This window comes from Jaculus jaculus, chromosome 3 (assembly GCF_020740685.1).
Source record: "Jaculus jaculus isolate mJacJac1 chromosome 3, mJacJac1.mat.Y.cur, whole genome shotgun sequence".
In the NCBI taxonomy this organism is placed as follows: domain Eukaryota; kingdom Metazoa; phylum Chordata; class Mammalia; order Rodentia; family Dipodidae; genus Jaculus; species Jaculus jaculus.
In genome coordinates, this window is record NC_059104.1 from 113,921,101 (window position 1) to 113,948,797 (window position 27,697).

Consider the following 27,697-nt stretch of genomic DNA (forward strand, 5'->3'; position numbering starts at 1 on the left):
ATTTAACTTAAAATACAAATCACTGGAAAATTATCAGGTTCAAAAGCTCCTTACTTGTAAGTCAAGTCTATGTTGATTTCAGGCAGGTTCTCATTGAGTGCCTCCAGGCCCATCTGATACTGATGCTCCAGAGCCTTATACAGCTGATGGTTCCAGTGCTGTCTCCATGCGTGCATGTCACTGGCTTGGAATCCCTAGTATGTCACATTCATAGTCTTTATTTAAAAATTAGGTGGTGGGCTGAAGAGATGGCTTAGTGATTAAGGTTACTTGCCTATGAAGCCTAAGGACCCAAGTTCAAGTCCCTGGTACCCAAGTAAAGCCAGACACACAGGGTGCTATATGTATCTGTTTGCAGTAGCTGGAGGCCCTAGCATGCCCATATTTATATTCATTCTCTCCCTTCTCTCTCTCCCTTTCTCTCTCAAATAAATACTTTTAAAATATAGGCAGTGGAACTTTCATTTAATACTTCCATGCTATATAAGGTAACTTATCTGCAAAAAATCCTTTTAAATACATTAAAACATGTAGCTCACAATTGCTGTTTTCAGTAAGAAGGTTTATACAATATCAAATACATAACTAATCTCACACTTATAAATAGTATAGAAAAAGTCAAATTTTTAATAATCATACTGATATTAAATAGAATTTACATTTGAACCTTCTTTTATAATGTAGTAACATCATGGTTTATTTTGTCAATTCTCCCAAAGTATCACCCTTCTCCTTTCCTGCTGCCAAATAATCCACAGAATATCTACAAGCATGGGAAACTTACACTACAGAATGCTTAGCATAGCTTACTTATTTTTCTTTCCTGGAAACTATATCATTTTTAGCACTTTTGGAGTTTTCCTGAAAAACTGAAAACTAAAAAAACAAATAACTGATATGCCACCAAGATGCCATGATCACCGACTGTGGAGGAGAATATGTGCTACTACCTCTGAAAACATTATTTTCTATGCAATTTTAAGCCAGACATGGTGGCGCACACCTTTAATTCCAGCACTCAGGAAGCAGAGGTAGGAGGATTGCCTTGAGTTTGAGGCCACACTGAGGCTACATAGTGAATTCCAGGTTAGCCTGAGCTAGAGTGAGACCCTGCCTTAAGAAAAAAAAATGCAATTTTACCCCAAGAAGGGGGAAAATTCTGACAGTGATTTCAATCACTGTACTTCTGACTAAAGTTAGCTTTGTATTCTACACTTTTCTATAACCTAACATTAGTTACTTAACAAATGATAAATATTTAAACTCCAAGTAAGAAAAGCTATAGGCTAAATTGAAAGACATAGCATTCCAAAAACCAGACAGAAATCCAACTTTTTACTGTTGATTTACAGTCTTTATAAATGGTTCAAAGAACTCCAACTTTACTAAGAGTTTATTAGGAAATAAATTTAGGCTTCATGAATTTCCTATCAAGTCATTCATTATGTTCTGGAAGACACTGTGTGGAAGTGGAACACACCCTACCTGGGCCGCCACATTCGCCAAGCCCGTTCTCAGTTCTTGTAACCCATCTTTCCAACGCTGTTGCTGCCGAAGTAGATCAATGTTCATGAGAGTCACCACCTAGCACAAATTACAGAGCAATGGCCTCAAAGCACTGCATCACATGACTAAGTACCACTCAAGCTACTATAGCATTCTTGCCAACATCCCAGGAGAAAAACAGCATATAAGCCCAGACTGAGGGGCACTCCACAAAATACCTGACTAGTACTCAATCAAAAGTATTCCGCTTGGGCTGGAGAGATGGCTTAGCAGTTAAGCGCTTGCCTTTGAAGCCTAAGGACCCGGTTAGAGGCTCGGTTCCCCAGGTCCCATGGTAGCCAGATGCACAAGGGGGCGCACGTGTCTGGAGTTCGTTTGCAGAGGCGCGCCCATTCTCTCTCCCTCTATCTGTCTTTCTCTCTGTGTCTGTCACTCTCAAATAAATAAAATAAATAAATAAGTAAAAGACATTCCCTTTAAAAAAAAAAAAGTATTACACTTAAAAGAAACAAAGAGAAGAAGACTACAGACACTTAACAAGTGAATACAAAGTAAAACTTGGATTACATCCTAGATAAAAAAAAAAAAAAAAAGGTTGAAAACTTGCAAGTCTCCAGCTAAAGAGATGGCTTAGTGGTTAAAGCATTTGCCTGCAAATCCAAAGGAACTCAGTTCCCCAGGACCCACATAAGCCAGATGCACAAGGGGGTGCATGCATCTGGAGTTCGTTTGCAGTGACTGGAGGCCCTGGTGCTCCCATTCTCTCCCTCTCTGTGCCTTCCTCTCTCTCTCTCTTTCTCTCTCTCAAATAAATAAATAAAATAAAAGGTTTTTTTTAAAAAAAAAAAAACTCAAATACCAGTCAATTTTGTGGTTTTGACAGACAGCTTTGCTGGTAGCACTAGAGGAAGCTGAAGAAAGGGTAAATGTGAACTTCTTATTAAAACCATTATGCTTTCAAATTAAGTGCCTTTAACCTAAGAGCCATCTTCTCAGCCCAAAGTTTGCTAAATTTTGTAAATAAAACATACCTTTTCACAAAAGGTAGTGTGCCATTTTCTCAGTTTTCTATTTTCAGTGGCAAGTTGCTCAGCAGCACGTTGGAGTTTTTGGATATAGCCTTCTAACTCTTTAGGATTATCCCAAGTAATATGTGACTTCCCTCCACTTCCAGCTTTTGAATTCTGTGATATAATAAATGACATCTAGTATTTACATATATTTCCTTTCCCAAAAGATTAATTCTACATCCTAAATTCAATTATCTCTAACCTACAACAACAAAAGTATACAAAATTTTCTAGTTGATAAATGTCTGTACACTCCTCCCTATAATTTGTTCTCAAGAAAGCAGTGTGAAGCAGCATATACTATCACAAGGACTGTGTCTGCAGGGTCCAACAAAACAGAACATACACATCCAGCCAGCCCTTGTGCACTACTCAGTAGAATGACTCTAAAATGAAGATTAAATACTATCCAGAGTATCATAGAATGACACCTAAATGACTAGGATATAATCAGAAAGCATTCATGGTAACAAAAGCTAGCAAAATCAGTACTTGAATGAAAAAAAAAAAACTAACAGATATGAAATGAATCTGTAATTACCTAACAAGGATTTTAAGGCAGTCACCACAAAATTACTTCAACAAGCCATTATAAAATCTCTAAAACTAGTGAATAAAATAAAATTTCCAAAAATCATAGTTTTTGATAAAAGAAAATGGAATAAATAGAACTGAAAACTACAATTACCAAATTCTTTTAAATTTCCTAGCTGAACTCAATAGCAGACTACAAGATATCAAAAAACAGTCAGTCAATCTGAAGATAGGTAAGTGAATTTACCCAATGTGTGTAACAGAGAGCATACATGCTGAAAGAGCAAGCAGGATCTCAGGGAGCTCTGACAGAAAGAGCTGCTATGATATCCTGGAAGAAGGGGGTTGGAAGCACAGTGATAACAACCCCAAGTCAGCAAAAGACATAACTCCTACTTTGAAAAATCTAAGTGAATCCCTGAAAAGATAAACCTGAAGAAGAATCTTATGCTCGGCCACACAAGCTTCTGATAACTAAAGACAAAAAGCAGAAACCTGGAAAGTAGACAAAGAGGAAGAGCGCATTCTTAGAAAGATACTCTGAAGAGAACAGAGCTCTCAACTAAGCCAGAGATATAAGAAATAAAACCAAACTCAGAAAGTACTCACAGAAAAGAAATGCCCCACACCAACCTTAGATCTGGTGAAAATATCCTTCAGGAATAAATGAGATAAAAGCATTTTCAAAAAAAAAAAAAACTAAAAGAATTTGCTACTAGCATACCTACTTGTAATACATGGCTCAAGGAAATTTTCTACATAAGAAGAAAGTAACAAAGAAGCTTGGAACTTTCAAAAGAAAAAAAAAAAGAATACTGTTTGAGATACAAGTATACATGTAGGGGTGGGTGTGTGTGTGTGTGTGTGTGTGTGTGTGTGTGTGTGTGTGTACGAGCGCGTGTGTGTATAGAGAGAGAGAGAGAGAGAGAGACCAATAGAGATTTATATGCATGTAGATATATATCTATCTATACATACAGAGATGTATAGATATCACTATCCCTTCTCATAAATTCCTTAATAAACATATTTGATAAAGGAAGAACTGCTAACACAAAAAGACCATGTAGTAAGATACAAACCTACAATTGTACCACTTTGGAGATTAAGGCAGGACTGTGAGTTCAGGACAAACTTGGGGCTACACAGTGAGATATCCTGGCTCAAAACAAAACAAGTTGTAACACTGACTGATGTGTCACTTAGTGTATCTTGAGGAGATAATTAGAATAAATATATAAATATGGGAAAGGTAAAAAGACCTACACACAACAAAGGCTTCCATACTTCAACTCCTAGTCATAAAAGGTAAGGCATAGTATATGAGTTATAGTAAGACTATCAAGAAATAGTAGAAAAGGGCTGGAGAGATGGCTTAGCGGTTAAGCACTCGCCTGTGAAGCCTAAGGACCCCGGTTCGAGGCTCGGTTCCCCAGGTCCCACGTTAGCCAGATGCACAAGGGGGCGCACGCATCTGGAGCTCATTAGCAGAGGCTGGAAGCCCTGGCGTGCCCATTCTCTCTCTCTCCCTCTATCTGTCTTTCTCTCTGTGTCTGTCACTCTCAAACAAATATAAATAAATAAAAAGAAATAGTAGAAAAATGGATGAAAGTAATTCTACTCTAATTATAAATTATAATAAATGTAACAGAATACCATTTTTAAAAGAATCAGTTGTAAAGTATCTGAGTAATTATTACACCTCAAGTGTTTTATCAGTAAAGAGTAGGAAAATCCATAAGGTAGAGTCTCTGCCCACCAAAATTCTACATATAATGAGTGGCCAGAAAGCTAGGAAGAGCTCTAGTGTCTCTACTCTCCTCTCACGTTTGCTGCCCAATATAATGTCTCATCTAATATACCTAATGTAATTATTTACTTCTCAAAAGAAAAATTCAAAAAATAAATTTTCTCTTCAGAAATATCAACAGATGTTATTTTGAATATATTTACTAGAAAAGAAAAAGTTTTACAGGCTTATAATTAAAACATAATTTATACATTATGTGAATAAAGGTTAAAAAAACATGATTCCATTTAAAAAAACATACACATTGCGGGACATGGTGGCACACATCTTTAATCACAGCATTTGGAAGGCAGAGGTAGGAGGATCGCCATGAGTTCAAGACCACCCTGAGACTACATGGTGAATTTCAGGTCAGCCTGGGCTACAGTGAGTGAGGCTCTACATCAAAACACACATACATACACTATATATATTTTAATATGCATAGGAAAAGTTTAAAAGGTATATTTAACAGACTTATAAAAGCCAATAGTATTGTAACATATTTTTTTTCCTTTTCATTGTTTATTTTGTTTTTTAAACATTTTATTATAAACTCCTGTTAAATTCAGGCTAAAAACTGGATTTTAAAACAATTTTTAAACACTTTCAACAGGAATTATTTAAATTCTAGCAAATTTTAAGCCTGAAAACTAATGTATACAATATAGTTAACATAGTATGTCTAACTATAAAAAAAAAAAATCTGAAGAAGTTAGGAAAACACTACAGAACCCTGTGTATAAGGAACTCCAACCTTGGTGGAAAATAACTGTAATTTCACATAAGCTGTGTACTACTATATCAATGCACTGTTTAAAATAAATACTAAAATGCTTGAAATAGAATAATGATTTAAATCTACAGTCTAAAAACTCGTACTCACTAGAAGAGAAGGAAAAGAATTGAGAGCAAGAGAGTCTCGACCTGTGACTGCTAAACTGAAGGGTGTAGAAATGAAAAAGTAAAAACCACTTTACATGTAAAATCTAATCATAAAACATAAAAACTGTACTTACCTTAATTATCTGTTCAAAGGCTAAGGCAGATTGTAACATCATTGGCCTCTGACTCTGAATCATTTGCTGGTCAATAGAATTGTAAAAATGTGCCACCTACAAAGTAGAAGTCTAATTAGCAACAACTGATAACAGATTTCACTTTTAAGTTTAAATTTCTTTCATTTTTAATTCCTTAAATGTAAATAAATTTTTCTTAATCTTAAAATTAAACACCAACAATTTTTCACTTCTAATTCAGGATTTATTCATAAATTAATATACCCACCCAACACACTTATATGTTGAGTTCCTACAATTGTCAAGTTGTATCCTAAAACAGATTAAACAAAAATAATAAAATCTAGTCCCTGGAACCCAATTCACAGTCACATAGGAAAGAAAGAAATCCAGCACTGTCTGTTAGCTACTAAGAAAACTAAATTCTTAATTCCTGTAACCTCTCAAAAACACTTTTGTTTTTAAGTGCATAATACAATGACTTACTATTTTCAGGACAAAAATTCAGTTGTCTCTACCTTTTTTTTCACACATCCTACATGAGGAAAGTCAATTACCTAGATTTTCAAACTGCACTTTGCACCCAACCACTTCAGTCTATCTTCATCCATCCTCCTCTATTGCACATACTCTCATCTCTAGGCAACAGCCCATATGAAAGAAAAAAGAAGCAAAGGCCAAATACAAAAGATGCTGTTCCAGGAGCTGGAGAGATAGCTCAGTGGTTAAGGCACTTGCCTACAAAGTCTACGGACACCAATCTGGTTCCCCAATACCCGTGTAAGCCAGATGCACAAGTTTGTTTGCAATGGCTAGAGGTCCTGGTGTGCCCATCCTCTCCCTTTCTCTGTAATAAATAAAAAATAAATATTTTTAAAAGGCACTGTTCCTATGCTTGAAGATCTACGAAGGAAGTGAGAGAAGCTAAAACAAAACTAAATCTTGACACTGTGCATGGGATATGAACAGCCAACTGAAGAAAAACACAATGAAAAAAGTGGCTTTTATGTTGGAAATTAAACAAACAACTGTGTTTTCCAATGACAGAGAAAAGATTTCAGCTCACAGAGACATGCCCAAAGAAAAGCCCACTTTTATATTAGTAAATCACTGAACATGTTCCCAAAGCCCCATGTGTGGAAGGCGGGGTCTCCAGGAAGGACTGTCAAGGACTGGTGGAAGCTATAAAAGGTGGGGCTGGTAGTGGAAGGTGCTTAGAACACTGTTGGTATGGCTTTGAAAGGAATCATGAGACCCCCTCATCTCTTCCTCTCTTTTTGGTTTCCCAGCCATACTTGAATGCTCCTACCACATGCTGTCTTGTTACTGGCCCAAAAGTAAGCCAAAAACTGAACCTGAGATAAAACTTCCAAAACTCTGAAGCAAAATACACTTCTCTTTAGAAGTTGATTATCTCAAGTGTTAGTTACAGTAGCAGAATGCTTATGTACATAGGTCAACAAGAGAGGAAAGTATGGGCAGTGAAGAAAAAACTAATGTCAAAAGTTGGGACCTGATTTTAAAAAAGCTGCTTCATCATGCTGAGAAGGTAGACACCAAGATCATACATAATTGCTGGTTTATAGCACTCAAGAGACAGTGCATGGGAGGACTACAGTAAATCCGAAGCTAGCCTGAGACTACATAGTGAATTTTAGTCAGCCTGGTCTAGAATGAGACTCCACCTCAAAAAAAAAAAAAAAAATGATAGACAGGAAACAAATGGATGGCACAAATTAAATAAGCAAACTGAGGAAGTGACTAAAATCAGGCCAATTTATTAAGCTGGGAACTGACTCTGGAAGGAGGGCAAAGGACTCTAACTAGAGGGTCCTTTAAATCCTTAGCAAGTAACAAGAAATAAAAGAAAGAAGAGGGGAAAGGGGAAGGAAAGAGAGGAAAGAGAGAAGGAGAGATTCCAGGAATATGCTATTTTTCCAAATGATTTTAGAGTGAAAAGTAATCGCATCAGTATTTTAAATTAATAAATTTCTATACAATTAAAAAGCAAAAATTTAATACTATTATCTAGTAAACTATAATATTACAAGTTAATAATCTATTATGATAGTAGAAAATTAAAAGTAGAAAAAAGGCATAAACATATGCTAGTTTATCATAATGAACTCAAAAGAGGCATGTTTTTAAAAGGATAATTTCATACTTGTTTAAGAATAATTGCTTGCTTGCAGAACTTCTGTGCAATGTTGGCAACCTGCTGTATTTTGGCAGGAATAACAAAGCCCAGGGCAGAAAGCTGACGAACTTCTCTCAGAAGAATCACCAAGCGATCTGAATAATGCACTTTTAATGATCCATCCTTAGGATCCAATTCCATAATCCGACTATTAGCCTCAATGCTACAAAAAAAAAACAACTCTTTTCAGCTTTGCTGTTCCCATAAAAAAATCGATTATTACAACTTTTCTGCAAAATGAACATTCAAGTATATTTTTAATTATGGCTTTTAAGTAATGTTACCCATGTTATTTTATAATCCAGATTCTGAAAACAAGCTTCAATGTCCAAAGTATATCATCTCATCCACACTGCAACCAAACAGTTTTAAAGTCAGAGAAACCCAGGTTTAAACTATTAGCTACCAATCAAAATTGACATATCCGCCACATAGGAAAGATTTTGACTCATTTCTAAAGGTACCCGAGATGTTTTTCAATTAGTCTACTTGCTTCATTCATACTTTTATTAATAAATTAATGATAAATTCTAAAATAATGGTAAGCATAGAGAAATTCAAATATTTCAACTCCCTATTTTTAGACATGAAATTTCTCTATGTATCATGTATAGATTTTAATAGGAAAATTACTTTGAGTTACTCAAATTAGCTTTGTAAAAATGTTGATCTTAAGCATAAAGTAATGTGCTTATATGGCCTTCATTTTACAATTAATTTTATATTATGTTGGTTCTTATAAATCATTTTCACAATTAAGAAAATTTCCAAGTCTTAGAAAGTAAATATTACAGCTAACTTCTCCTTGTTGGGACAAACATTCAACCAGAAGCAGCTTATGGAGGAAAGGGTTTATTTCAGGCTTATAAATTCCAGGGGAATACCATCAGTGGTGGAAGAAGCTGGCTCACTTCCATAGATCGAAGCAGAGATACAAAAAACAACATCCAGCAAATACACAGCCACCAGAGCTCAAATTTCTCTCCACACACCTGAGGAATGGACTTAAGATCTACTCCCAGTGACATATCTCTTCCCCAGTAGGGATTTGCCCACTGGAGACTTTTAACCACCACAGTAAGCAATTGAAAAGGCAAGAATATATTTAACCAATTTAATAACATAGTCAACGAAGCATAAAACAAAGAGGATAGTTTTAAATGACTTTAAAAGATTATTTAGCTAGATATTTTGTCTCGCTCTGTGTGTGTGTGTGTGTGTGTGTGTGTGTGTGTGTGTGTGTGTGTCAGACTTTTGATAAGCTGCATGTAGAGTGGGTCAGGACTAGAGCTACAAGATACCACACCTTCAATATAAGCTGAATGAAGTTCTCTTTCGGGAGAGGGAAGAGGTGAGAGCTGAAGCATGCATGTTTTGTGTTTTAAATGGCTCAGAGTCAGAAAGAAGAGTAAATGATGCCCAATTATAGTCATTATGTCTGAAAACCCTTTGGTGCCTCTATTCTTCCTCCAGAGCCAGAACTGTAGAAAAGAAAGAATTACTGTTCATTAACCTTAAGAAACACCACTTCGGACCTATCACCCTTTGTAATATATCACCCTTTCTATATATTATATATTCAGGTTTATAACATACATATGTGTGTGTATATACATATATTTGCTTTACCATTTAGAATAAATGTACTTACCACAGACCAGATCTGGAATCACACAACCCTGACTGAACATCCCTGGACCAGTCATCAAACTGTTCTTGTTCATAAAGTTTAAACTGGTCCAAGAGATCTTCTGCACTTCGATGGAACGAGCGAAATCCTGACAGGTCAGATAAAAGCGCCTCTGAAGTCTTGATGGTGTCATCAACCTTCAAAACCAAGTTACAGCAATGTGCATTAATCCTAATCAGATTTTCCACAAGAGCAGGCACCAACTTTATCTGTGATTCACAATGATTTTTTCCCTTACATGGGATGGAGAGATGGCTCAGTGACTCACCCTTGCCTGCAAGGCCTGAGGACCCAGGTTCAATTCCCCAGTACCAATGTAAAGCCAGATAAACAATGTGGCATATATATCTGGAATTCATTTACAATGGCTAGAAGCCTGAGCATGCCCATTCTCTCTCATTCATTCATATTCTCTCTCTCTCTCTCTCTCTCTCTCTCTCTCTCTCTCTCTCTCTCTCTCTCTCTCTCTTTCTCTGTGTGTGTGTGTGTGTGTATGTATATATGTATACACATATACATACATACATATATATCCTCTAAAATAAGTAAGCAAAATTATCTCCCTTTCATATACAAATCTCTACTTCTGAATTAAACCACCTAAGAATAACAAAACACAAGAGGACAGCCCAAACAAACATAATTTGAAAGGTAAAATGATGGAAAGTCAGGACAAAAAATATCTGTGCCCCACTGATTTTTGAAGGAAATCCCAAGAAGTTATGTACCACTCCTAAACATACTCACCAATAGCATTAGCCCTTAACTAAATCACCTGATACCTCAAACAATAGTTGGGCCAATGTGAATGTCAACTAAGAAAGAAAAGTGCCTTTCCACTACAACCTCACAAAGAACACTGTAGTACTTGGAAAGCCATCTGACACAAAGAATTAGGTAAATTATTCCAAAGAACAAAACATAAAACTAAAAACTTAAGAACTACAAAACTGCTAGGTGTTATAATATTTTATAACTCCTTGCCCTTATGTAATTTTTACTGTACAAGTAAAACACAAGACACTAATAGTAGGCCCACAAGATTCTTAGGTCATCTTTAATCTTAATATAGTCCTTTAAATCTATAAACTTCTGTCATTATCTTAAATAATGCCATGACTACATTTCCCTTCTCCTTTAACTTCCAACCTAATATGATCTAGTTATATATTTGAAGGTAGACATTGCAACTATCAAGATTTTCTAATTATGTTTTTTAGTTCAGTGGAAAAGATACATTTCTCTTGAATATTGTTTTGGGGTTTTCTGTTTGTTTTATGTTGTGTGCAGTATGCTGTGTACATGTGTGATGTGGTGTGTGGTGTATACACATGTATTTGCCCATGCAACAATCCATGTGATCTGCTGAGGCAAGGTGTGCTTGCCTGCACTGGCCAGTGCAGAACATCAGGTGACCCACTCCATCACTCTTCCACCCATTCCAACAGAACCAAAGTCTAATTTTTGTTCTTGTTTTTGTTGTTTGTCTTTTCAAGGTAGGGTCAAGCTCTAGCCCAAATTGACAGGGAACTCACTCTGTAGACCAGGCTGGTCTTGAACTAATAGCAATCCTCCTACTTTGGCCTCCTGAGAACTGGGATTAAAGGCATGAACCACCACACCCAGCTCTGGAATCTATTACTGATCTCAGAGTGTGCCATTTTTTCACAAGCTCCAGCAATCCTTGGGTCTCTGCTCCCATATGGGACTGGAGTCATAGATGTTCACAGCCAAGCATAGCTGTGTATATGGGCCATGGAGACAGGACACAAGCAGTTTCTCAGGCCTCTTCGGGCCCTCACGCTTATACAGAAAGTACTCTTGAATGCTGACCATCTCTCCAGCCCTTGAAAAATGTTTTTAAAGACATTTGCCTGAAACAACTACAATTGGAATGATACATGACTTGACAATTCTCTCTATATAAGGAATGAACACAATCATTAGACATTTCCCTAAAGACTTTTTCAGACTTCTATATTACACATGAAAATAGATGGTGTTCTAATTTAAATGTGGAATGTCCCTTCCCTTACAGGCACATGTTCTGTACCCTTGGTTCCCTTTGGACATGGAGGTCACCTAGCTGGCAAATAGAAAGTCATCCAGGCAGGGCTAGAGGGTAGCAACTTGACTAGGTACCTTCCCAGCCTGTCTTTTTCCTGATCAGACAAGATATAATAGATCAGCTGAGCATAGTGGCACACACCTTTAATCCCAGCACTTGGGAGGCAGAGGTAGGAGGATCACCATGAGTTCGAGGCCACCTTGAAACTACATAGCAAATTCCAGGTCAGCCTGGGCTACAGCAAGACTCTACCTCAAAAAAAAAAAAAAAAAAAACCAAATATATATATGTGTGTGTGTGTGTGTGTGTATACATGTGTGTGTGCGTATATATATGTGTGTGTGTATGCGTGTGTATATACATACATATATATATATATATATATATATATATACACACACACACACATACATATATACATATATGTATATAAATAAAACAGATCATGCCACAAGCTCCAACTACTACAAACGCAGGCCCAAACAATCAAAGTCATCATCCCTATCCCTCCACCCATCATGAAATTGAGCCAAAATAAGTCCCTCCCCAATCAAAATGTTTCTTCTCAGGTATTTGATGATGGCAATGAGAAAAGAAATTGCATGCCAAGGAAAATGGAATATATTCACTACATTATAACAGTTCCCACTACAAACTTCAACTTAGTGAACTTTGAACAGTGATATTCTTCAACTTTGATTAAGACAAAATACCTTTAATTCCAACTGGCGAACCCAAACAATGTTATTGACAACTTCTGAAAGGTTTCTGCCAGAAAGAGGTCCAGATGCATCACCAGGAACTCCTCGACACCGATTCTCAAAGTCTAATCGAAAATCTATAAAATTTTAAATACATGATGGTTGCACAGATGTAATAGATTTCCAGAATACCTTTCATGTCCCAAGGACTATGCGAAATGTTGACATAAAAATACTAAGAGTTGGTCCTTATGCTCAAGAACCTTACTATAGCTTGAGATAAAGAAAGGAAATAACCTGCTAATTCAAAAAACTCTCAATTATAACAAATTAGTCTATGACATAGAATGTTAAAATGTATAGTCTTAATCCTAAGTGAAATGCACCAAAGAAAAACATAATTGACAAGAAGTTTTAATTGCTCATAAACTTTTACCTTTAACTAAGTCCACAAGTCTTGCCAGTAACGTTTCTCTCTCTAACATTAATTCTTTGCTTATCGTCGGTCGTTTTACCAACTCTTTATATTTTAGAAATGCTTGAAGAAGCTAATAGAAAAGAAAATAAGTACAAGTTCATCTCAATTGATGACCTAAGACAGACAGGAAAGATGATAAATCCTATAATAGCTTAGAAAAGTATGAAGTGAAAATTTTCAATATTTTACCTGCTGTGGACTATCTTGAATTTCTGAAATATAATGTTTTAGTTTTCCAGCTATTTTCTGTTCTGCAGGCGCAATAATTTTTTCATACTGAGACACGGCAGCTTTCCATAAAGGCTAAAAAAATTCACAATACCACTAGATGTTAGTATTCTTTACAATTAATCCTTAAAAAGAAGCACACACAAAATGACAAAGACAAAACACATGTGCACTCAACCTCGGTGTATGGATTATACTGCACAGGATTCAGGCCCATGAAAGGTTCAAACACTCGAGACAGGCATATAATTTTATCTTCACTGGCAGGCAAAAAATAGAGAAGCTTCTCATGAATTGTTCGAACAGCCAAGACCTAAAATGTAAGATATTGAAACAAAATAAGATTGAAATATAAAAGCTCTGTAACTAGGTCTGAAATCTAAAGATACTATAAAATAATTTATTTTAAAGTACGACCCTAAAGTGTGCAAAACTGCAAGAATAGTCTTAACAATGATCACTCAGTAAGTCACATGACACACACAGTAGCACCTCAGGAGCACTCATCACAACATTCAAATCTAGTAAGATGTATAAGGCTGAAACACGTCTAAGTGCTACTGAAATGTGCCAGACATAGGGGTCTTTAAACTAGTTTAAGGCTGATTTAAGTAAACATAAATATGCTAATAAATTCGGGATTTCATTATTCTAAGTTAACCTATACTAATAATCAAATCAGTATCAACCACTATTATTTATCTCTTAGAAAAAGGTGAGAAATGAACAGTACTTTATTTTGAAATGAAAATTTCTACTAATAATAAGTTAATCAGAAATTAAGCAAAAAGGGTTGGAGAGATGGCTTAACAGTTCAGTGCCTGCCTGTGAAGCCTAAGGACTCTGGTTCAAGGCTTGATTCCCAGTACCCATGTAAGCCAGATGCCCAAGGTAGTGCAAGCATCTGGACTTCATTTGCAGTGGCAGGAGGCCCTGGTATGCCTATTTTCTCTCTCTCTATCTTCATCTTTCTACCTCTCTCTCAGATTAATAAATAAATACTTTTTTTAAAAAAATTAAGCAAAAACACTGTAATCCATAGTAAAACACAAATCCAGGGCTAAAGACAGCCCAGTGGTCAAGGCACTTGCCTGCAAAGCCTAAAAAGCTAGGTTCAATTTCCCAGTACCCATGAAAAGCCAATTGCACAGTGGCACATGCATCTGGGGTTCGTTTGCAGGGGCTGGAGGCTATGATGCAACTATTCTGTCTCTATCTCTACTTGCAAATAAATATTAAAATAAAACAAAGACAAACCCCACAAACAGGAAGTACTATAAGACAGACACAAACTAATCAAAACCTGCTTCCACTTAAAGACAAAGATATAGGCAATCGAACTGATACCTCTTCAAGGCGCTTGCCAAGTTTATCAAGGGTTTCTGGGAAATATTTTTCATTTTTCCATGGATGAGGGATGTACCGCTGCCACACCTGACCAGTTAGGTGACTGCAGATGATCACCCACTGCTCACAAATTGAAATGCCAGCTTTGAGATTCTCTTTCACAAGATAATAGGGATCTTCCCATAGGTTCAATGTTCCCAGCTTTTTCTGAACAAACCTTCCAAATGAACCACCTAGTAAAACATAAAGCCAAGATTATAACAGAAATGTTTTAAACAGAATTGTAAAATGTATTCATACAATGAAATAAAATGTTTTAAAAATAAAATCTCAAGAAACTATGAAATAACACCTGTACACACTTGGACTATTAATCAAGAGACCAATACAACAATACTTGGTTCTTTCTTTTTTTTACTATGTATTTTTAAATATAGATGCACACAAATATAGTTATTATTTTTCAACACATTATATTATACATATATATACATACATACATATATATATACATATATATATATATATATATATATATATATATATATATATATGGCTGCAGAGTCTACTATTCACAAGTAGCATTATGTAAGTAATTCCAAATTGCTGTTCATTTCTATTTATAAAACAGTGCTAACATATACCTTTGTATACACACCTTTGTGAAATTATCCGCTATTCCTTAGGATAGAAACAAAAAAGTATTTTCTGGGCCAAAAATTTAATATTAGCAAATAAATGAATGTATTTTTAATCATTTTTCAGTTCATATGACAATGAAATATAAGTTAGTATCAATAAATATTAAAACTCAATATAAATGTAGTTCAATTAGTAGTAAAAAATTTGACAAATATGATTTAAATTAAGTAACTGTATTCAAATATCTGTATAAATAATTCTATATAATTTACTTTAACAATTACTCTAGCTGGGTGTGGTGGTACACACCTTTAATCCCAGTACTTGGGAAGCTAAGATAGGAGGATCAGCCTGGGTTATAGCACAAGTTCCAGATCAGTTTGGACTACAGTAAAACTCTCCCTCAAAAAATTAATTTAATTCCAGTACTTTGGAAGCAGAGGTAGGAGGACTGTTGTGAGTTTGAGGTCAGCCTGAAACTACAGAATAAGTTCCAAGTCAGCCTGAGCTACAGTGAGACCGTACCTCAAAAATAAAATAAAAAAAGAAAAGAAAAAGTGAATTACTTTATATGCCAATTATGACATTAAGAACTACAAAAAATAAAAATAATAAGACAAGCTCTCAAAATTCCGAAAGTCCACTTCTTTGCTGATACCTATGATATCTAAGAGGTGCAACATCCGAGACTCGGGGTAGTGCTCATGCTCTGTTTGTCTCCACACATCATCCACAACATCCCGAGTTGTCTCCACCAAGTCAACAACTTCCAGCAAAGATAGGCTGTCCAGGTTATAAAATTCCTGAAAAGAAAACACATTCATTCTAAACATAATTATACTTACACCTTGAGTAATGGAGTCAATGATCCCAGACTTCTTCAATAGCTCTAACTCTAGTGTCTTCCAATTGTTTTTCTTTTTGAAATTAACATTATTTTGAGAGAAAGAGGCAGAAAGAGACAGAGAGAATGGGAATGCCAGGGCCTTCAACCACTGCAAACAAACTCCAGACATGTGCACCCCCTTGTGCACATGTGCAACATTGCATGCTTGTGTCACTGTGTCTGGCTACATGGGACCTGCAGATTCAAACATGAGTTCTTAGGCTTCATAGGCAAGTGCCCTAACCACTAAGCAATCTCTCCAGCCTTTCTCTGTCTTTTATCTAACCAGATAATTATTTCTTTATGCTAATATTATCTATAAATATAAATTTCACAGAATTCAGAAAAATAATTATAAAAACATCTATTCATATAGTTATACCCTTAGCCTAAGTGCCTTTAACTTTAGGTTAATTTCTTGACTTGCCTACTAGAGGTGTCCTTAACTCTACATGCTACACACTAGTGTCCCCAGAATCTTGCTCAGGCATGCACTGGCTGCCTGGTTTGATAATGATCCAGTCACAGAACAAATTTCACTTTCTGAATTTCATCAAGGCTATCAAAAATGCTTAAAATCATTGCAAAAAAAATCATTAAAATAGTTTCTTGAAATACTAATGAGAATCAGTGGAAAATCCCTATATATCTGTTTTATATAGAATGGACTGTTCACCTTTAAAGTAATCACTTGACTTTCTATGATAGATCTCAAGGAAGAAGTGATCAAATAAGCATGAAATTAAAACTTTATATTTTTTTTTTGTTTGTTTTTGGTTTTGTTTTTGTGGATTTTTTTTTTGAGAGGGGGGACTGAGTTACAGTCTCACTCTAGCCCAGGCTGACCTGGAATTCACTATGTAGTCTCAGGATAGCCTTCAACTCATGGCGATCCTCCTACTTTTGCCTCCCAAGTGCTCGGGTTAAAGTCATGTACCACCACATGCATCTAGTAGCTACAGAAATGAAAATTTATCTCTGAGAAAAAATATTCCCAGAGATTGCTTTTCTTTCTTCAACTTTAGTACTTGACATTTTTATTATTATTATTATTTTGAGGTAGGGTTTCACTCTATTCCAGGCTGACCTAGAATTTGCTATATAGTCTCAGGGTGGCCTCGAACTCACAGTGATCCTCCTACCTCTGCCTCCCGAGTGCTGGGATTAAAGGCATGCGCCACCACGCCCAGCATACTTGACATTTCTAAATTTTACAAACTTTAAGTACACATCTTAAATAAACTTCAACAATTATGAAATTTAAGAGAAAAATGTTATTGATAAGTGAGTCCCAAAGTGCATTAACAAGAAAGCTTATGCTAGCTAAGTGAGAATCACATACCCTTGCAACTGTTTCAAATAATTCTTTAAAATAACTGGCTCTTTCTCTGCTGTTCTGCTTATTTCCACGATTAGCTTGTTCTATCCAAAACTGGAACTCATCACTTGGTGTGAGAATACCTATATATGGAAAATGAAAAGTCAGATAGTTACTTAGTTCAGTCGCTAATTTTAGTTACATTATATTCACATACATATTTCCTAAAATCTTGAAGATGTACATTAAGGGAGTTTTACAACCCCTACAAAAAACCAGTTCTTATTTAAATCTACAAGAAGCACTAATTGCCAAAAATTAAGACTTCATGCTTGCTGACATTGTTGCTCAGTGTGATTTCTATTTGCATTTTTAAACCGTTCCTAAGTGCAAGCCATGTAGCCATGGTATCTTTATGTCTGCTCCTCAACACATTTTCCTAGATCTAATTTTAATAGTATTTGTACTCTTTAATTCCACTCAAATAAAAATGACTATAATTTAACCCATGAATGTTTACAATTTAATTTGAAAGAACAAAAAACTAATTTCACTTTTAAATTGCTTTTAAGTATTTCAATGAAATAGATCACTTCTACTTGCTAATCATATGTGGAAATGAATGCACTACATGTTAGGGGCTAAGCATTCAAAGAGCATTTACCTTAATATTCAAGCAAAATTTAATACCATAACCATTATTTTTAAATATTATTTGTATGTTAAACATTTCATTTTGTTCACATGACTATTAATTCACCTAAAACCACAATAAAATGGTAGTAGATGCAATACACTTTAAAATAATAAAAGCTGGTAACGTAGTCTCATTACAAAGCATACAATTAGTCAGTCCTCATTATTAACACATGCTAATGTAGAGAAGTAAAAACTTTTAAGTTGCCTATATGTTCCTAGATGAAATAAAGGTGACACTCTGCCTTCTTCATTCCTACTTCATACTATAAGGAAATGTTCTTGCTGCAATCTATTTAGTAACTGCCTGTTCCCACTTTTAAGCTTTTTGTTAATATCACTATTTAAAACGGTCTTTATGCATAGTGCTAGAGTGCAGGCACAGGATGTTCTGATATTCCTTACAGAAAATGCCTGTGTCATATAAGTCATATGCACGCCATGTGTTGCAGTGCCACTGGTCATGAGAACAATGTTAGTCAAAAGTATATTAAGGAACATGTCTTTAAACAAAAACACAAAAACAAGGTTTTGATCATCTGACAAAATATTATCACCAGAGATTGAAGACACAATTCCCTATATTTCTCCTGAAAACAATGACTCAATATTCAGTTATTCAGAATTCAGTGACCAGCCTATATACAGTAAAACTACTACAAATGAGGAGAACTGTACTTTCTATTTCCATAAATTTCTGTGTTAAGAAATATTTTCCAGGGCTGAAAAGATGGCTCAGCAGTTAAAGACAATTGCTTCCAAAGCCTGCTAACCTAGGTTTGATTCCCCAGTACCCACATACAGTTAGATGTACAAAGTACTACATATGTCTGGAATGCATTTGCAACATCAAGAGGCTCTAGTGTACCTGGATTCATATTTTCTTTTTCTCTTGCTCTTCCCTCACAAATAAATACTTTTCTTTTTTTACAAACTCCAGAGCATGTGCCACCTTGTGCATCTGGCTTTACATGAGTACTAGGGAACTGAACCTGAGTCCTTAGGCTTTGCAGGCAAATGCCTTAACCACTAAGCCATCTCACCAGTCATAAGTAAATAATTTTTTAAAATATTTTCCTCTTCTCAAAATCCATGTAAATCTATGCATTTTTAAAATTTTGTTTATTTTTATTTATTTATTTGAGAGCGACAGACAGAGGGAGAAAGAGGCAGAGACAGAGAGAGAGAGAGAATGGGCATGCCAGGGCCTCCAACCACTGCAAACCAACTCCAGACATGTGCACCCCCTTGTGCATCTGGCAAACGTGGGTCCTGGGGAGTCGAGCCTCAAACCAGGGCCCTTAGGCTTCACAGGCAAGTGCTTAACCACTAAGCCATCTCACCAGCCCAATGCATTTTTTAATATCTTATATTCTGAGAAGTTACAAAAGCAAAGAAAGAAATCTGTGGGGCTGGAGAGATGGCTTAGCAGTTAAGACACTTGCCTGCAAAGCCAAAGAACCCAGGTTTGATTCCCTAGGACCCACAAAATCCACATGCACAAAATGGCACATGTCTGGAATTTGTTTCAGTGGCTGGAGGCTCTGGCATGTCCATTCTTTCTCTCTTTCTTTCTCTCTCTCTCTCTCTCTCTCTTTCTTTCCAACTCTCTCTCTCTCAAATAAATAAAAATAAATAAATAAAAATAATTTTAAAAAGAAATCAATGAAGAAATAGGGTAATTTGCTAATATCCTAATGAAATAGTAATTTTGTGCTTTCTTTGAGTAAGCTACAGATGATTATACAATATACTGGCTTGATAAATGACTTATGGACATAAGATATTATACATTGTTATATACCTCTTGTTCCATCTTCCTTAAGTTTCAATTTTGAAAAGTTAGTGTCTGATCTTCGTAGAACTACACCCAATCCAGCTTCCAGTTCACTCAAAAGATTCTGAAGCTTGGGGTCAAAGTTTCTGCTCCATTCTTGATCCTAAATACACACAAGAGAAAACACTTAGTACAATATTACAGTTAAAACTAGCTTCATAAACACTCTCTAAAGCATCAGGTCCACAAACCAGTTTCACTGAAAGTGCGGCACTCTCTCCTCTTCATGAGAGGTGGGTGAAAATTCCTCTGAACAATTAAAACTTTCCCAACTAAATTTGCTTCTACCTGCATAAGAGCTGATATGAATTCTTCTTTACATCTTGCTCCAATTTCCCTATTTATCCACAATGTATACTTTAAAATTAGATGTTAAGAAAGCTGTTTCAACTCTAGGGTTGATACTACCCACATCATCCTACACACAAAAACAAAGCACTTTATGAGTAAACTAAGGCACATTACAGTATTAGTGAATTAAATAACATTTATGTCCGTGTTTATGCATTTATCCAAATACCTTCATAAATACACACACACTACTTTATCTCACCTTTAACAACATGGGTGCAAATATTTGCCGAACTGCTTGGTAAAGGGAATTGATAGGGGAGTCCAACATAGATGAAACCAGAATGTTATTATGCAGATTCTCATCTGTAATGACTTCAGGTCGCAGCTTGAAAAATACCAGGACTTTATCTTTTGTGTCACCAAAATCAATCTAAAGTTATAAACAAATGCTATTAGTGTCATCTTCATAAAATTTAGTATTTACAAAAATGTTGCTTTAAAATGCTATATCACTAAAATTATACCTGCTAGAAAAAAGTTACATAGGCAAAAAAATATATATTTAAATCAACCATATCTGCCTCTTAAGAATAGCTGGTGCTAGAGAGATAACTTAGAGGTTAAGGTGCTTGCTTGCAAAGCCAAAGCACCCAGGTTCGATTCCCCAGGACCCTATAAGCCAAAAGCACAAAGTGGTGCATGCATGTGGAGTTCATTTGCAGCAGCTGGAGGCTCTGGAGCACCCATTCTCTCTCTATCTGCCTGTTTCTCTCTCTCTCTCTCAAATAAATAAAATACCTGGATTTAAAAATTAATTCCCCCTTTACATGCTGTTACAGCAAAAAGGTAATTTGACAAGTAGTCATGAGTATAAAACACTATAAAACACTAACACTCACTGCACATTATTCTACAGATCAAAGCTGGCTTTTCCAGGTACATAATGGTAAGTAGTGTACTCTTCTACTATCTTCAGGAAGTCTGTGGCAAACATAAATATCCTATCATCTGGAGGAAAAGAAAAAAAAAACATTTTAAAGGGTAACTTTTTTTTTTTTTTTTTTTTTTTTTTGGTTTTTTGTGGTTGGTGTTGCTGTAGCCCAGGCTGACCTGGAATTCACTGTGGAGTCTCAGGGCGCCTTGAACTCACGGCAATCCTCCTATCTCTGCCTCCCAAGTGCTGGGATTAAAGGCGTGCACCACCACGCCCAGCATAGTGTATCTTTTAAATAGACTTAAATCTGCCAAAATGAACTTGTCTGACTCCTAAAATTATCTTTTTCTTAACCAGAAGTTTTCCTTGAGTGTCAGTTTTTTTATCACAAAGCTTAATCATTTAAAATTGTAACCGAGCTGGACGTGGTGTCCCAACACTAAGGAGGCTGAGACAAAAGGAAGACTAGTCCAAGGCAAATCTGGGATACACAACTAGACTCATATATAAACTGAAACCAGTTAGCTCAGTAGGGACTCAAAAAAGTGGTACATAAAATAAGTCAGTTCATAATAATCAATTCATTAGCCAAAACTGTACTACTCAAAAGTTTTTGCTTTTTATACACAGCAATTCTCATTTCTTCCTCCAAGAAGCCAATGAGCTGAAAAGATATGAGCACCATGACTGCCATACAAAGGCCATCTTACAGATGAAAGACGTTGATACCATTTTTATTGTACCACAATTGTAATTTTTAGCCACTGGAAACTCACACTCTTGTCTTCCTCAAACTTTCAAATTTCATGACACATGAAAATTACATGAAGTTCAAATATCAAGGTTCATAAATTAAGTTTCATTAGAACACAGCCATACTTGTTCACTTACATGCTTAATACAGTTGCTTATATGGCTGCTTTCACACTACACTGCTAAGTGGAAGTTTAAAAAAAATTCCGCATGAACTCCAAAGCCTGAAACATTATGTGTCCTATAACTGAAAGTTTGCCAAGCAGTTCCCCCCACACCATAAAGCTTACAGCTCATCAGAGCCATAGTAGGTGCTTATTAATGTAACTCATGTCGACTCACAGACATCTGAAGCGCACCTTAAAACATAAAATCTTTTCAAAGCTGGCTAGAAATGACAAATGTGTTGTGTGACTAAGAATAATAGACACATTGTTGACCTTTATTAGTATAAATGCAAACACCAAAATCTCCTGGTTTCAACTTATAATACCCACTTCAGAATACACTTTCTACTGTGTGTGTGTGTGTATGTGTGTATGTGTGTATGTGTGTGATGTATGTATGGTCAATACACATGGTTGTGTTCAAGCACTGCCCTGTGTGATCGATCTCCTGCAGTAGTCTAAAGGAACTTTGGTTGTCCTCCTCTCACCTCATTCAGGGGAACTGGAGTCTCTAACTGATCCCTGAGCTTGCCATTCATTTTGTGACCCCCTGCAACTGTCTGGTCTCAGGCCCTCCCTCATAGGATTGTGGTTACAGACATGTGGCCACTTCCAGCTGTTTCTGTGGGTCATCTCAGGCCCTCGTGCTTGCACAGTAGTGCTCTTAACCTCTGAGCCATTTCTCCAACACCTCAGAATACACTTTCATATATGAAAAGGCTGTTCCATCTTTCCCAGGGCATTCTTTGAATTTTCAGTGGCATTTAAAAAGTATGCCCTGATTTTATAATTTGTTGGATAGGTGTCAGTACTAAATCACAGGAAAATCTAGAAGGCATAAAGCAGGGAGCCCTGCTCTGAATTATGTACTATAAGTAATGTAGAATCTTTAACACTTAGGATGTAACTTCTTATCTTACAATGTGGTGGATACTACATGTTCTAATAACATGAAAATTGTTTAAAACAATGTCTGACAGGATGTAAAGTAAAAATAAGCCCTCGGTTATGAATATCCTTTGTAGATCTTTGTAAACACACCAGATCTAACAAAGTGCATTTGGGAAATCTTGCGTTCAAAATAAATTTTGACTGAATAAAACTGAGTCAAACCCAAGAATAAAGATTCATAGTTAATAGGGTGAATTAGTTAATCATCTTACAAAAATGCACTCAATACTGGCTGCCAAATATTCCACTATCTCCAGATATGAGGTGAACATAAGAGGCAAGAGTTAAAAAGGTGTGCCAACTGTTAAGTTTTATCTATTTGCTAAGCTCTTTTCAACATGTCGGGCAATCTTCCTTTAAGACAGAAATCTATTTATCCTGTTTGCAAATGTAAAATTTTTAAGCAATCCTGCCATGAGAGGGAGGAGAGCAATGAATAAATTAATGCATCACATGTTATGCATTTTAAAAATTCAAACTTTTGCCGGGCGTGGTGGCGCACGCCTTTAATCCCAGCACTCGGGAGGCAGAGGTAGAAGGATCGCCGTGAGTTCAAGGCCACCCTGAGACTACAGAGTGAATTCCAGGTCAGCCTGGACCAGAGTGAGACCCTACCTCAAAAAACCAAAAAATAAAAAAAAAATTCAAACTTTGGCTTTCGAATATATCAATCATTTGCTAAATATCTGATACTAGTTAACCTTTCTCAACCCGACAGTATTAAAATAACTGCATAACCGAAACAGAAAGAAGGAGAGGGGATAAGAAAATGGGGCAGGGAGGGGACAGGGAAGGGGGTGGGTGGGAGAGACCACCAGAATTTGCATCAAAGGAGTAGAGAAAAAGTCTTAGAAGAGGGTTAGGCGCTTGTACGTCCCTGCTACCCAGGGGTCCTAGGCACCAAGGCAGAAGGATCCCTTTGGCCCTTGGAATTCGAAGCCAGCCTGGACAACCTGGAGAAGCCCTGTCTCAAAAGAAAACGAAAACAGAATAAAACCGCTCCATGTTCCCCTTCAGACCGTGCGGACAGGGGCTTGGGCCCCACGCGCTCCCGCCCGGGCCGGGCCGAGCCGAGGCAGCGAGAGTCGGGACCGCGCTCCAGCTTACCGAGTTGGACAAGGACAGCCCCGCGTCGGACCACTGCACCCGGAGCAGCATCTGGTTCCCATCGTCCAGGAAGTTGTTGATTTCCAGGCAGTTGCACAGCAGCGGCTGCTCGCAGAGGTCCGACCTCAGACCGAAGTAGTTCTGGGTCGTGGTGAAGATGAAGAGCTTGCGAACGTCCCCGCTCCCGCCCGCCATGTCTCCTGGAGGGAAGAGGAGCGCGGGCGCGAGAGGAGGAGCAGGCCCGCAAGAGAGCGGCCGCCAGTCGCTCGCCCCGACCTGCCGCAGGACCGCCGAGCTTCGCCGTTGCCTAGGACAGTCGCTATGGCGACCACGGCGCCGGCTCCGGCGTACGTAGAGTGTCGGGCACGCGCACGCCAATCCGGCCCCGGCGATCGATCACCTCGGAGCTCCGCGACCGAGCGTCGCGATCATCGATTATAGGAAATGTAGTCCGGTTCTATTGGCCAGAGGGAAAAAAGAAAAAAACTTTTATTCTTCTTTCTGTTTCATTATAATGCATAATCAGAAGAGACATATCTAGTCTGCGAGGGTAGCCTGGATTTAAGAGCTGCGTCCTAGTGCTCCCAAGCACCATTGGGTTCCTCATCTGTACAATGGTCCAACAGGAGCGTTTTAAGAAATAACTATTTAAAAATCGTGGGGGTAGGGGGTTTGCCTGCAGAATGCCTGCGATCCCTACATGAATTGGAGGCCCGACTTGGCTGCAGAGTGACACCATTTCTCTAAAAACATGATAAGTTAGAAGGTGACAGTAGATGATATATGATAAATACATGATGGATGACGGATGGATGGATAGATGATTGGCAGAATAGGTAGAAACATGGATGATAGATACACAGATGATAGATGCTTTTTAGATAGTGTAGTAGACAGCTTCACATTGCTGGGATGAACTTCCAAACAGACACAGTTTATGGAAGGAACAGATTTATTAGGGGATTACGACAGGTCGGTCTGATATCTTCAAGCTGATCGGGTCCATCGGGTGTGGCAGTCGGGTTACCCCTCCAGTGGATCTATTCTAAAGGACCCCTAAAGTTTCTCTCCTATCAGTTTGTGTATCTCCAAGCTCACATGTTGCAGTTTAACCCCCAAATGTAATAGTATCAAAAAGCAGGGCTTAGGGAAGGGAGAGATTCCCTTATAAAAGAGGCCTAACGGAGCTTATTTGTGCCTTCTGTGTTGTGAGGATCATCTTGACATTGAGGGGAAAGACTATGCGACCAAGCAATTACTGGTTTAGGCATGGTGGTTTATGCCTGTAACCCAAACACTTTAGGGGCCGAGCTAAGAAGATAGACCACTTTGGGTTTGAAACCACCTACCCTGCATAGTGAGTTCCAGGACATGTTGGGCTAGAGTGACACTCTGGATCAAAAAAACAAAACAACATAGCAGGTGCTGGCTCTTAAGTTAAATCTCTGCATGTCACCTTTTATTGGCCAAGCAAGTCACATGGTTGCAGGTAAGTGTAAGTGAACACGGACACAACCAAGCCTTGTGTACAAAGTGAAAAGAAGCCACGAAATATGTAGAGCAGTCCTAAAACCTCACCTTCTCAGGCTTTCAGATTAAGAGGGGAAAAAAAGTTTTCTTGATTTAAGATGAAAGTTTTGTTCTCTTAAATAACTGCTGGTCCTCAAAGTTCAGCTGGTGCCCAACCCACTTCCTTACACCTAGCACCTAGGCCACTTCCCTTAACACATCTGATTTACAAGACCCTGTGAGACTTGGATATAGTTCCATAAGGCAGTCTTAAAGAATTGTGTTGTACATATATTGAATTATCTAATAAAGATGTTGCCTTTTAGGATAATAAAGTGTGGTGTCTAAGTTATGGTGCTAAGGCCCGTAGTATAAAAAGCTTCAAAATGTACTAAAATATGATTTTTATTTTCTTCTCTGATAATGCTCACTCTGCTTTGAGGTTCTTTAATACTGATTTATTTTTTAATTTATTTTTACTGTGTGAAAGATATAGTTTAACCTTTATTTGCAAGAAAGTTTCATTTTTTCACTTATAACTAAATCTCCACAAAGGTCACTCTAAAAATACATACCAGTGGGCTGGAGAGATGGATTACTGGCTAAGGCCTGTAAAGCAAAAGGACCCAGGGTCAATTCCCCATGACTCATATAAACCAGATGCACAAGGTGGTGCATGTATCTGGAGTGCATTTGCAGTGGCTAGAAGCCCTGGTGCCCATTCTCTCTCCCTCTCTCCCTCTCTCTCTCTCTCTCTCTCTCTCTCTCTCTCTCTGTCTCTTTGTCTCTTTCAAATAAATAAAAAAAAATTTAAAATACATATCCATTTATGTAAAGTGCTAGAGCTTTATTACACAATAGCAACTATTAATAAAAATGTTCACAAGAGTGGTTATTTTGAGTCTTCATTTCTAGTTCCATTTTTATTTATATAAAATTGTCATTGAATAACATGCAATTAAATCAGAGCTTTCTGCTTCACAGCCTAGGATCTTTTTTGGGATAAATTCTGTGATAAAATAACTCGGTGACATCACAGCCTGATGCTATGAAAATAGACCATCGAAAAATTGTCCATGTCAACTTACTCATCAGGCTCCAATAAATTTAAGTGAATAGAGGATAAATTACAAAGCTCACTTTTTGAGTATTACCTGGGACTTTTAATTACACATCATAAAAATATGATATTTGAAGCCAGGCATGGTAGTACACGCTTTTAATCCCAGCACTTGGGAGGCAGAGGTAGGAGGATCACCATGAGTTCAAGGCCACCCTGAGAATTTGGAGTAAATTCCAGGTCATCCTGGGCTAGAGTGAGACCCTACCTCAAAAAACCAAAAAAAAAAAAAAAAAAAGAGAGAGAGAGAGAGAGAGTGAGAGAGCGATTTGATATTTGAAGAGGCATACTGAGTCTACTGGAAGTTGTTCATGCTGTGTATTTAGAGCTTTTGTCAGAACAGCCTGTGAAATCAACAGATGCACAGCTGGAGGGGCTTTCATTTAAAAGGAGATACACAATCTCCATATGATACAGTCATTTCCTTCAGGTTCAAAGGCAGTTCCTCAGATCCAGCACCATATAAACTAAAAAGATAAACTCTGAGACAGATCATAGCTCTTAACACTCTACCTATTAGTCTTTCTTTTCCTTTTTCTTTTTTCTTTTTTTAGTCCAGGCATACAGTTTTTGTGGTGTTAAATTGTCTCCCCAGTGGTTGTGTTTAAGCTTCTTCCTACGTAGTCCCTAGCTAGTGGAGCCTTTGGGAGGTGGAGCCTTCCTGGAGGGAGTGGACCTTGGGATATTAGTGCAGCCAACTATGTGCTCAGAGATAGCTCGCCCACACTGCACTCTCTGCTTCTGATATATGATATAAGCCAGTTGCCATGTTTCCTCCACCACAATAAAGTTTCTCCAGCAAAACTATAAGCCTGAAATAAATCCTTTCCTCCCATAAGCTGCTTATGGCCAGGTG

The 27,697-nt window shown here is 37.2% G+C and overlaps 1 protein-coding gene across 5 annotated transcripts in view; it reads right to left on the reverse strand.

The window, feature by feature from the left end:
• The window catches only part of Dync2h1 (dynein cytoplasmic 2 heavy chain 1), a 277,230-nt gene extending 252,781 nt beyond the window's left edge, over nt 1-24,449 (reverse strand). For 3 of the 5 annotated variants that reach the window (XM_045144805.1, XM_004661895.3, XM_004661894.3), the window contains exons 1-16: nt 24,213-24,442; nt 20,560-20,730; nt 19,974-20,109; nt 17,498-17,616; nt 15,928-16,072; nt 14,628-14,860; nt 13,459-13,593; nt 13,242-13,355; nt 13,011-13,122; nt 12,587-12,711; nt 9,767-9,942; nt 8,083-8,278; nt 5,919-6,014; nt 2,538-2,690; nt 1,486-1,584; nt 55-194 (exon numbers count right to left, since the gene is read on the reverse strand). In XM_045144805.1, the coding sequence (XP_045000740.1) occupies nt 55-194; nt 1,486-1,584; nt 2,538-2,690; nt 5,919-6,014; nt 8,083-8,278; nt 9,767-9,942; nt 12,587-12,711; nt 13,011-13,122; nt 13,242-13,355; nt 13,459-13,593; nt 14,628-14,860; nt 15,928-16,072; nt 17,498-17,616; nt 19,974-20,109; nt 20,560-20,730; nt 24,213-24,407 (2,345 nt within the window). In that variant the 5' untranslated portion in view covers nt 24,408-24,442. Of the gene's footprint in view, nt 1-54; nt 195-1,485; nt 1,585-2,537; nt 2,691-5,918; nt 6,015-8,082; nt 8,279-9,766; nt 9,943-12,586; nt 12,712-13,010; nt 13,123-13,241; nt 13,356-13,458; nt 13,594-14,627; nt 14,861-15,927; nt 16,073-17,497; nt 17,617-19,973; nt 20,110-20,559; nt 20,731-24,212 lie in introns of all 5 variants that reach the window. The other 2 variants (XR_006636108.1, XR_006636109.1) reach the window with 2 other exon arrangements.
• Between the last annotated feature and the right edge of the window lie 3,248 nt (nt 24,450-27,697).